The sequence below is a fragment of the Lissotriton helveticus genome, chromosome 3_1, assembly GCF_964261635.1.
Source record: "Lissotriton helveticus chromosome 3_1, aLisHel1.1, whole genome shotgun sequence".
In the NCBI taxonomy this organism is placed as follows: Eukaryota; Metazoa; Chordata; class Amphibia; order Caudata; family Salamandridae; genus Lissotriton; species Lissotriton helveticus.
This window is the reverse complement of record NC_136061.1, coordinates 981,577,316-981,589,576: the sequence shown is the minus strand read 5'-3', so window position 1 is coordinate 981,589,576 and position 12,261 is coordinate 981,577,316. Positions and strand designations below refer to the sequence as shown.

General features: G+C 45.5%; 1 protein-coding gene across 6 annotated transcripts in view; it reads left to right on the top strand.

Moving 5' to 3' along the window:
• Positions 1-12,261, top strand: part of PCNT (pericentrin) — a 1,333,356-nt gene that overhangs the window by 208,078 nt on the left and 1,113,017 nt on the right. For all 6 annotated transcript variants that reach the window (XM_078681435.1, XM_078681433.1, XM_078681434.1 and 3 more), the window contains 2 exons: positions 758-934; positions 1,498-1,753. In XM_078681435.1, coding sequence (XP_078537561.1) covers positions 758-934; positions 1,498-1,753 — 433 coding nt within the window. The remainder of the gene's footprint in view (positions 1-757; positions 935-1,497; positions 1,754-12,261) is intronic.

Sequence of the window (12,261 nt, the reverse complement as noted above, 5' to 3'; positions counted from 1 at the left end):
TTGAAGCCTAGATAATATTTGGGATTTTTTATTGACTTTTTATATTCTCTGGGCTGCTGTATTTCTTTCAAGAAGATTATTGATTGAAGTTCATGCACCACAATGTTTTAATTTAAGTTGCTGAAAATGGCTGGGACCTTTCTGGTTCTTTGGTTTATTTTCCAAAAGCCCACAGGCAGGGGTTGTGAGCTAAGCTCAGTACTTTTTTTGTTTTTGTTAAGTGTAGTCTTTGTAAAACTATCTGTCCTTTCTTTATCTGTAGAACTCGAAAGCTGGCTTTGCATTTGAAATGTGGAATTGCCACAGTAGTCCACCCCTCACATCTGATCCTTTAGCTTGAAATTGTGCCACCTGATCCATGCTTTGACCCTGCTTTGGTGTCCAGTCTAACCGTTGTTGGCTTCACACAAGCAGTGCTCAGTAACAGTAGGAGAATTGCTATGAACATCGTTTTATTCCAGTGCAGCTTGTTAATTACCGATTCTTCTTCTCTCACACAACATAGAACCTAGGAGTGCATTTGATGAAAAAAAGCTTTGAACATAATACGATGATGTGTATGGTCGCACTTGTTCCATCAGCTCTAGTAATGAACCTGCTGTTGTATAGTGACTACTTCCCCCTACAGAAAAGCCTTTTGACAGTTCATTTTTCAAATTTAGCGAGGAGGTAGATGGATTCACAATAGAGATCAGAATCCTCAGTATGCTTTGTTTTAACTTGGAGAATGCCTAGTTTTCATTCTCCTCTTTTTCAGGTGCATGAGCAAGTGTGTGACGGAGAAATGAGGCTGGCTGTGGCAAGACATAAGCAAGACATGGATGGTGTTCGTGGAGCTCTTCCCAAGGAACAGCAGCACCTCTTCGATGAGCTTCAGAAGCAGGCAGAAGAAATGCACCAGGCAGAGATGCAGCATGCTCTGCTGCAGGCACAGGTGAGCGCAAGTAGGTTAAGCACAGCCTGCAACTAGCAAAGAAGTGAACTGCTGTAGAGTTAATCTCTGCTGCATGTATGCATGTTCTTGAGCAGCTGTTAAAGTTCACTGCACTTGTGGCATGCTCTGGTGCAGGTGAGAAATCTTGCTGAAGTCAGTCACATTCAGGCTGAGGTGCAGCACACTGCTGTATGCAGAAGCAAGCTCCGACAGATTTGTCACAGACACCTGCAGGAACAGGTTAGTCAGGTATTTGGAGCACACTGCTGCACCTATAGGGAAGCTTGGACTTATATTTGGCACAGATTGAAATCCCCCTGCCTCTGGCAACCTGCGCTTGAGCAAGTATCTTTATGTGACAATGGAAGCTTAGGTTCACTCTAGAAAGCACGCTACTCATGTTGCTGTAAGCATGCATGAGTTCTGGCAGAGATTTTAACACACTTGACCTTCCATGGTGGAGTTTAGGCAGAGATGCAGTGTTCTACTCTGGCTTAATTTTTTTGTGAAGCTTCTAAAGTAGCTTGCTGTGTACTACCTACTGTTTTTCGTCCCTTTGTCAGATGTTGCATCATTTGGAGATGGAGGCTGTACGCCTGAGTCTGACCAATATGCATACAGCACATCTGGAGCTGAGCGAATCCAACCTGCAGAAGGAACGTGAAACTGCGCTAGTGGAACTTCGTGAAATGTTGAATGGCAAGCGTGCTCAGGAAGTCGCCCTCCTGCAGAGCAGGCACCAGTTTGACGTGGAGCGTATTAGAGAGCAGCAGGGCAAAGAAATCGATGAGCTCAAAGTGAAGCATCAGCAAGAAATGGGTAAACATTGTAAATGCTTTGTTTCATTTGAGCTAAGTTTGCATATACCTTTATGGAACTGTAGAGAAAAATACAATGGAAGCACACAGTTTCATTGGGCAAGGGAGTAAAGATGAGCCTTTATTGAACACATTTTCCCCATTAGCACAGGAAGTGACATCACTGGATCTTCCAACATCCATCTGTTCAGGAAGTGACATCACTAGTTCCCTACCTATGGCAACCTACGACTGCCTGACCCCTTCCAGGTACTTTCTTATTGGCAGCTGCAATGCAGATCTGCCACTGGCATGCCAAATGCAAGCATGTCTCGACTGTACAGTGCCTGGCACCAGGAACCCTGGTTCGCCCACATACCAACTGCTACCTTCCAGAGTGCCTCTGTGCTCCTTTACCTGGTTCCCGCTCGCCACTTAACTGCCACGCCACACTACACCACTCAACACGGAAGGATCATTCACATGCACCTCCTGCAAGTTCTTATGCACTCTTCCACACTCCGGACCCACCACTCCCATGCCAGCACCGCCCCCACTTGCACACTCTGACCAGCCTACACAACATTCCACACTCATGCATGCTGCTCAACACTCTCTCTCCAAACATGCCAAGTAGATGGGGAATCTAATACACAACCACGCTCCAGACCTGCTCTTCCTCATGGAAACATTACTAAACCAAATCTCTGTACAGTACATCTGTACCGCAATCCTTGCCGGCTACAAGGTTTCCAGGCAAGAGCATCAACACAACCCCAGAGGTGCCATTAGAGTCCAAGATGCCACCAGCCACACCACCTTCATGGACAACCCAATCAGCTACATGGAACACCTCCTGCTCAAGATAAGCATCACCATTACATTTCTACTGGGACTTAACCCTCGTACACAGACCACTACGTCCCTGCGCCAATTTCGGCAGCGACATCACAAACTTATTTGCGCCTCTCAGCAACACCTGCACCTTCACACTTTCACCTGGAAGACCTCACCAACCCCAAATCTTTGACCCTTCTAAAAAAACCTTGCATACCTTGGCCCACCCAGCACGTTACCAAACCCACCCACACCGACAGACACCTATTGGACTTGATTTTCTCCTCAATCAGCAATATGACACTTGACAAGCTAGCAGATATGACCTAGAGGGTCAATGCACTCATCAGTTTTTGCATACCCTTCCTGCAACACCACAGACCTACCATCACTGGAAATGTCTGCACCAGCTGGAAAAGCATCACAGGAACGGTGTGGGCTGCTGTACTGTCCTTGAACCAGCTCAAGTACACCAGCAACCTGCAGATAGCCATCAGTCTGACACTTCCCAGGCATATTTTGGCCTACCTAGTACTTTTGCTTAATATGCATTCTGGTATCCTCTGCCATTTTGTCATTGTGGAGAGCTGGTCAAAGAAGGCTACCATCATTAGCTGCATTTTTTGGGGAATCGACTTTGCTTATGTTGATACTTAAGTGCCTTAGTTATTTTGGCAGTTTATTAGTATTATGACTTGGCTATCAATATGTTAAACTGGGCTGTCATTGCTATCACTTGCCCTGTTACGGCTTCCCACACTGCTTCCAGAAAAATGTTTGCCTACTTCCACTAAAATGTTTTTCATGGAAACACAATTGTAAAGAATAAGTCACTTACATGTAATCCTAGTTCTCCTCCAGGTGAGTACTCATGAAAGTCATAAACGTTGAATATTCCCGCCTACGTGCGGGGGGTGAGGAGAGAGAGAGAGAGAAAGTGTGTGTGTGTGTGTGTGTGTGTGTGAATATTTTTGTGTGGAAATGTGTGTAAATGTATGTATTTGTGTGTAAAAGTGTGTGTGTATTTATTTATATATATCCAAGAACCCTCCAAAGAAATGAAGGGCGGAGGCCTCGGTGGGGAACAAAGGGAGCACACTTTATTTCACATCATTACTTCAGGCGAATGCATTTCGGCAATGTGTGCCTTCGTCAGCGCCCAGTGGAAGCAAGGAAAGGGGTAAGTGTCCACACCTGTAGATTTTCCCGCTGCTGGTCGAATGGCCACTCCTTCCGTAGTTGGCCCCGCCTCATATATATATATATATATATATATATATATATATATATATATATATATATATATATATATATATATATATATATATATATATATATATCTCTCTCAGAACACAAGGTTGCCCAAAATGAGGAGCCGCGCACGTCAGGACACATACCACTCCGCAGGCGGCAGTATGGTTGACAGGCATCACGCGTTTCAAACAGCCATATTCTGCCGCAATTAGACTAGAAGTTCTCTCCCCAAGTGGCTTGCCTCCTGCCACTCCATCAATAAAAATCCATGGAGGGTGAACAGCAGTGTATGCCCGGCTTCCCACTGCCAATACCTCTGCGGGTGAGGCTCCTCACGCCCAAGAAGCGCTGGTGGTTACCCGTGCTTCGGAACCACCTTGCAGCGTCGGGGCTCCTCGCGGCCGGACTAGCCGCTGTAAGTTGCAGAACACAAGGTTGCCCAAAATGAGGAGCCGCGCACGTCAGGACACACACCACTCCGCAGGCGGCAGTATGGTTGACAGGCATCACGCGTTTCAAACAGCCATACGTGTTTCGAGCAGGACGCTCTTGACCACTGGCAATTGAAGAGGCAGGAAGCGACTCCTCATTTTGGGCAACCTTGTGTGCAGTGGGAAGCCGGGCATACACTGCTGTTCACCCTACAGGGATTTTTATTGATGGAGTGGCAGGAGGCAAGCCACTTGGGTAGAGAACTTCTAGTCTAATTGCGGCAGAATATGGACTACAATAACCAGCATGCCTGCAGCGCCCACTGGGGCGGGACTTCACATTGTTTAATAAAAAGCAGTTCTTCAATCTTGCTTCCTACCTCTTCAATTGCCAGTGATCAAGAGCGTCCTGCTCGAAACGCGTATGGCTGTTTGGTTGACAGGCATCACGCGTTTCATACTGCCGCCTGCGGAGTGGTGTGTGTGTGTCCTGACGTGCGCGGCTCCTCATTTTGGGGGGGGGGGGGTGTGTGTGTGTGTGTGCGCGCGCGCGCTCTCTCCTCCCCGATTTCTCTCCCCCCCCCCACCCCCCCCCCCCCGGATCTCCAGTATAATTGGAGATGCTGTCGGGCGGTCCGAGCAGGGTCACCGGAAGTCCAAAAACGTCCTTTCACCAATCTCTTTCGTACCAAAAGATACTCGGACACCTTCCTTCTGCAAAAAGTGATTTATTGCGGCAACAAACCGCGTTTCGGCGATTAAGCCTTGTTCACGTTTTATATGTGTATGTATATACATGGGTGTGTATGTATATGTGTATATGATGGCTGAGTTTTGGTCCAAATAAGGAGTAGGTTTGACAACCAAATGTGTAAATGCATGCAGCAACCCCCAGTGGGTCATGCTCAGGTCCTGCCTGCATGCTTGGACATTGAGTCCGATTTGGAGAAAGTCATTCCTGATAGTGAGTCCCTTTTGTGATTAATTATTGTCTGAGCAATAACGAAACATTAAAACCCCCTACAGTGTGCCCCCAAATGTCATCCTGGTACAATTAACTCTCAGCTGCTGCGCTTACAGCAACTTGGGCACAGTTCCTGGTTGCCGCGCAGCCTCTCCTGATTATGTTCAGCAGCCCAGGAAGAAGAGGCGGTGTCTTCGAAACGCGAAGGCTGAAGAAAATGAAAGTTTACATGAAATTAAATGCCGATTTTTTTAATTGAATAAAGCCTGTCTGGTGACAGCTGCTGGGAGTGCATCTTTAAGCTTTTGGGTTCTTTGGATAAAATAATCACACAGCTGCTCTGCCCTGAAAGGTTGCACCATCCCTATACTGGAATGGAGAGGCTGAGCGGCAACCAGGAACTGTGCCGAAGCCAGCGCATCAGCTGAGTTACTTATACTGGGATGACATTTGGGGGCACACTTGAGGGGGTTTTAATGCTTCGTTATTGCTGAGACAATAATTAATCACAAATAGGGTATTGTGGTGTTGTAGGTTTGCACTAGGTGTGGGCTGGTTAGAATGGATGGGTAAAAGGACTTGAGGGCTAGGTGTACCGCCTGCAGCTCCAACATGTTGATATGGTACTTTTTCCCCTTAGCTGACTACAATTCCTGAGTCTGTAGGACACCCATATGAGCACCCCTTCTCTGGAGAGAGGCATCCTTTATGAGCGTTTGAGTGCTCTGGTGAAAGGAACACCAATTAGTAGATTGTTTCGATGAGACAGACCTGGATCCTTTTGCAGCATGAGATAGGGTGAGTTTGTTGTTTCAGTGATCTGAATTGGTTCCACTGATTCCCCAGATTCTTTTGTAACGGTCTCATGTGTAGTCTGGCATCGATAACAATAAATATACATGAGGCCATTGACCCTAGAATAGATGTCATCTGTCTAGCTGATGGGTGTGGAGTGTGCAGGAGTTTGGCACACTTCTGGCCGATATAGTCTCTCCTGCAAAGGATATACTCTTGTGATTTGTGTCCAGGATCACACCTATTTAGTGGAGGCTTTGAGTTTGAATCTGGCTTGATTTCCCCGTGTTGATTTGGAGATCCAGAGAGTGTCTCAATGCAAAGTGGTAATGTTTCTTTGCTTGCTTCGAAGAGGAGCTTTTTATCAATCAGTTGTTTATCTATGGGTAGACTAATATCCTCCTTTTTTTCGTAACGCTGCTGTTATGACCGCTACATGTATGTGTGTGGGGCTGATTTCAGGCCAAACTGAAAAACTTTGTATTTTTCTTTTTTTTGCAGAGTTTTATATAGCGTGAACTAGAACCGAATCAGTTATCAGAGCGCTTTACATAGCACCAGTTACGTTACATGAGGACACACTTTCATTTTAGGCACGGGGAGATTAAGTGATTTGCCCAGAATCACAGGGGGTTTTTGGCGTCGTTACCGAGACTCGAACCCAGATCCCCAGGTCCGAGGTCGAGCGCCTTAGCCGTTAGGCCAACCCCTCTCCCCTGTATTGGTAATATTTGGATGCCACTTTGAAATGCAGGAACGTTTGATGTTTCCTGGCTATTGGTATGTGGAAGTAGGCGTTCTGCAGATAGATGGAACATATCCAGTCTACCTGATGGAGTTGGGGGTATATTTAGTGGAGAGCCAACATTCTGAACTTCTCCTTGCGAATGTATTTGTTTAGGAGACGCAAGTCCAGAATTGGTCTGAATCCTGCAGTTGGGCCTTTTTCTTTGAGAAAATACTGAGTATACCCCTACTGATTGTTTGGAGAATGGAACCTCCTGTATTGCGTCTTTGCGAAGAAGGATGAAGACCTCTCTCTGTAGGAGTTTCAGCTAGTGGCAAGGTGCTTTTAAAGGTGGAACAGCAGGAGGACGACCCTGAAAATAAAGTGAGTTCTCTACAATAATTAAAACCCTTTTGTCATTGGTGATATTGCACCACTCGTTGAGAAATGTGAAGATTCGAACCCCCTGACCCCCAGAACATCGACGGAGCTGTAGTGTTTCGATGTCAAACGCTGCCTTATTGACTCTGGCATAAAAAATTGCCTCGTTGTCGAATGACATCTGGTTGCTGTCAACGGAGGAGTTTATGACGTTGGACGGTGAGCCTGGCTCATCATCGAATTGCGGAACAGTGACTAAGACCTTCAATGTCCTCTCAACAACGTGGATTTTGACGTATGTGTCAGTAGATATCAATCTTTCATGTGAGTTTTTCAACGTCGCCTGTCATTTTTTCACCCACAATGGTGTCTGAGGCAAGGAGTGCCTCATGGGCAACTCCCAACAGGTATTATGTAAAGACAATTTCAAAGATGTATGCAACACGCATTACAAGGAAGGAAGAGACCAGGAGTCAATTGATTTTTGGAGGAGGTAGTATTATTTACCAAGAAGCAAGGGAAAAGATCTTTCGATGTCAATACAGTTAAAACAGCACTGTACAGAACGGATCTTGTGACAACCCAGTGACACTTGGTGCAAGGTGCTATATACAATTGGTGATAGTGAATGTGCAAGTGCTAAAAACAACAGCATTGGCGACGCATTAACCGAAGTATTTACATCAAATAATGGCTCCGAAAGACAAGTTATAATCACTTGAAACACAGTTATTTATACAGGAGCACAAGACGTGATATGCGTCGTATAATTCAAGCTGTACAGTCGACGGCGTTTCGATCCCCTTTAGTCGGGATCGTCATCAGGACAGGGTTGTCGATGAAAACAGTGCTGTGGGCAGAAAGGGGAATATTTGAGCGGGGGATCACGGGTTGGGACAAGGCTGGGGGTGAGGTGGTTAATCGGTTGGAGATCAGGTTTACATTAAAGGTTTAATGTGCATAGGGTGTGAAATGGGTGGGGGCCAGAGCGGGGGGTCGCAGAAGTGTTTATAGGGGGTGACTAACGTTGAAAAATCAAGAGATGATTGGTATATCTAATTATATCCAGTGATGTTAAATTCAATCACGGTGTCAGCCGGTTTTAAGCAAGTGAATAGTGAGGGCCTACCGGGCATGAAACAGTTTGGAAGAAACTTACAGTTGTACCCAGGCAGACGGGCGAGGGTAGGTGAAGTCCGATTAATCATTCAATGATCGAAAACTGCGGGGGAGCAAGGGATAGGGAATTAAAAATAGACCAAGATCGGCCTGTCACTTAGACTGAAACCACGGTAAGTAGAGTTACCTGATCGTAGCTTTGGTCTGAACAGCGGGCGGGACTTGCTGCGCCTGCGGGGAGGAAACGTACTGGGAGTCAGCACGAGCCGGTGGCGTTAGATCGCATAAAAAAACTCACAGGTTTCGAACGCACCGGAGGTGCAGGGGATGTTCTTACCTGATTTAAGCAGGGCGGCAGAAGGCAAGCGGGGCTCTTCTTGCGGGTGGGCTGCAGGCAGTGAATGCGGGAGCTACCTAGGCGCGTGTAGTCCCTACACATAAATCAGGAAGTGCAGGGCAGGGGGCGGAGTCCGGACACCACAAGAGGCGGGGCCGGAGGCGTGTAACAAAGTTACGGAGGTAACATTGGCTAATGGGAAAGCTGGGGGTGGAGTCCGGCCATCACTGGAGGCAGGGTGGGCGTTTAGCAAGGTAACCGTGGTGACATGGACTAACAGGAAGTGGCTGGATCCAGGACATGATTCAGGGCAGATCTCGCAGGCATGACGTGGTGGGGGCGTGCTCGGCGGACGTATGCTCGGGTCAGGAAGGGCATAAATAAATAAATAAATCTACAAGTATATCCACTATACATGTCTTACAGGGTATATAGAAGTACGGCAAGAAAAGAAAAATTCTTATTACCAATCTATATTATAACATGATATGGAAATTTACATATCGAAAAAACTGGTTTGAAACCGGACAGTTAAGTACATGGCAATAGTCTATGTGGATGGACAATGGACTTATACCTAATTGAAGGCTGTGGTAGTAGAATCAAAGGCATAGTATACGGTACAAATTACATCAACTGTACATTTCTATCCAGAGTACATTTCTATCCAGAAAGATAATGAGAGGAGGGATAGATACAAAAGATAGGTGGACAGTGGGATTAGATGGAGATGGTGTTTGTCCATTCATCAAGGGTGTTCAACCCATGGTTGACCGAGTCAACCCGTGCAATCCATTTACACTCCGCTCTATTGAGTAGAGTGGACATGTTCCCACCTCTGATGGGTAGTGTGGGTTTCTCAATGACCATCCACCTCAGGTCTGTGTCCGTATGCGATTTTTCCATGAAATGTGTGACCAATGGAGCAGTGAGGACTTTGCAGTTCATTCTGCTCTTGTGCTGTATTATCCGTTGTTTGACCATTTGGGTGGTTTGGCCAATGTAAATAAGTTCGCATGGACAACGGATAGCGTAAATTACATTTTGGGTCTTGCAGTTTGAGTGGTGAGATAGTTGGTGAGTCTGTCCATTGTAGACAAATTCTTTGGTGATAAGTGTTAGCTCACAGACGCTACAGGATTGACACTTGAAGTGTCCAATTACTGGATTCATTCCCCACGCAGCTGTGATGGTGTGTTTTTCAGTTGTGGTGGTTGGCCAAGTGATGGCTCGAACAAGATGGTTGGCAATGTTATTGCCTCTCTGGTACGAGAATAGTGGTGGTGTATGGAATTGTTCATCAAATCGTAGCACAGACCAGTTTTTTTTGATTATTTTGGCTACCTTATTGCTGTCCGGGCTAAAGACAGAGACAAAGGGGATTCTGTTAATAGATTTTCTGTTTTGGTTCGGCGTTAGTAGATCCTCACGGTGGTTGTACCATGCTCGTTTCTTTGCTTGTTTAGCCAGACGTCGTGGGTAGCCTCTGTTGACAAGTTTCATGACCAAGATGTCTGCCTCCCTGAAGTAGTCTTTGCGCCATTTACAATTGCGCCGAATTCGAAGGAACTGGCCAAATGGAAGTCCATCACGTAGGCTCCTAGGGTGGTTGCTTGAATAATGTAGCAAGGTGTTTCGTTCTGTGGGCTTACGGAAGAGCGATGTTCCAAGTTTCCCTTCTTCTGCATGTACAATGACATCAAGGAATGGTAGGTCATTTGATTTGGTCTCACTTGTGAATTTGAGATGTTCTTGTGAGGAATTTAGCCAGTCCATGAAGGGTTGTAAAGACTTGGCCGTTCCATTCCAGATCACCAAAATGTCATCAATATATCGACGCCACAGATGGATTTGGGGTCGATACGGGTTGATGGAGTTAAGGATCAGTGATTTTTCCAGATCATGTACGTATAGAATGGCAAAGTTGGGAGCGAAGCAAGCGCCCATTGATACTCCCTTGATTTGGAGGTAGTATATATTTTTGTACATGAAATAGTTGTTTTGTAAGGCCACTCGTAGAAGGTCCATAATGAATTCAGTGGGGATTTTGGATGGTTGAGGTCTAGAAATCAGTAGATTTTTGATTACTTCGAGCCCTTCGCGATGAGGGATGTTTGTGTAGAGGGACTCGATGTCCAGACTTGCCATCATTTGACTGTCCAGGTCGAAAGGTTGATCTTCTATGGTATTTATCAAATCCATGGTATCACGTATGTAGGTGTCTGTGATGGGCACAAATTCCTTAATGACTGAGTCCAGATATTTCCCCAGAGGTTCCAGGATGGAACCACATCCTGATACGATGGGGCGTCCAGGCGGATTTCTGGCATCTTTGTGAATTTTGGGGAGAACATATAGGACCGGTGTCCTGGGATGTGGGTTGTTCAAGTACTCGAATTCTTTCTTGGTGATGATATTGTTGTCTCTGGCTATAGTAGTGATAGAGAGAATCTTCTGTCTAATATCTGCCAGGGGATCTTTAGAAAGAACACGATAATGTTCGTTGTTGGTGAGTTGTCGTTCAACCTCTTTGTCGTACTGTGTATTGTTTAGAACGACAATCCCTCCACCCTTGTCCGCGGGCTTGATGACAATCTCCGGATTATTTTGGAGGGTGTTTAGGGCTTCTTTCTCCGTCAAGGGTAGATTGTAGGGGATAAAGCGCGGAGTAGTTTTGAGACCCATTACTTCCTTTAAGACTAGCCGTTCAAAAGCCAGAATTTCAGGTGACATTTGATTGGATGGAGGGTTAAAGGTAGAGGGCAGCCGAAACGGAGAGATTTGGTTCATTCCGGTGTCTGGTTTATCAGCAAAAAATATTTTTACCGAATTCTTCTGAAGAATTTTAGAAGGTTAGATTGCAATTCCAGGAAGTTGGTTCTGACCGTCGGCACGAATGAAAGATCTTTTCCCTTGCTTCTTGGTAAATAATACTACCTCCTCCAAAAATCAATTGACTCCTTGTCTCTTCCTTCCTTGTAATGCGTGTTGCATACATCTTTGAAATTGTCTTTACATAATACCTGTTGGGAATTGTTTTTGCTTACACGATACACCCATCCCAACGTGGTCTATGGGTTTCCTCCTGTTATTCTTATACGTCATGGGCAACTCCGGCATCGACAGATAGCAAATAGGTATTTTTTTTTACTTTTGGAAGTGGTTCTTGTCCTTTTCTCATGCCTGGTAGGAGACCTGCCTTTTGAAATCTCATGAAGAGAGGGTGAAGGATGTCCTTCTTTTGAAGTTTTCTCTCTCCTGAAGCCCATGAAGGCGAATTGTTTCTTTGTCTTTTAAAGTTTGCCTAGAAAACGTCTGAAATGGTGACCAGTCTCAAGTGTATATATACATTTTCTATTATAGTACTTGTAGCAGGCTGGCTCACTTTGTGGTGTACATCTATTGGTGAGGCACTGTGTACTGAGTCCAGGCAACCCTTAGTGATCGTAGTTGTGTTCCCTGATAACCAAAGCTCTCACGGGATAGCTGTGGAAAGCATCTAAGGCTTATTCAGGAGGGTGTAAAGCGGGTTCATTACCAACTAGTCAGTGAAGCTTAAATAAAAGAAGAACCACACCAGAGTTAGAAAAATACATCTGAATTTATTAAACACAATACAATACTAAAACTACCTTGGTATACTTCCTACCCGGAGATATCAATACACATTGAAATCTACTTCAAA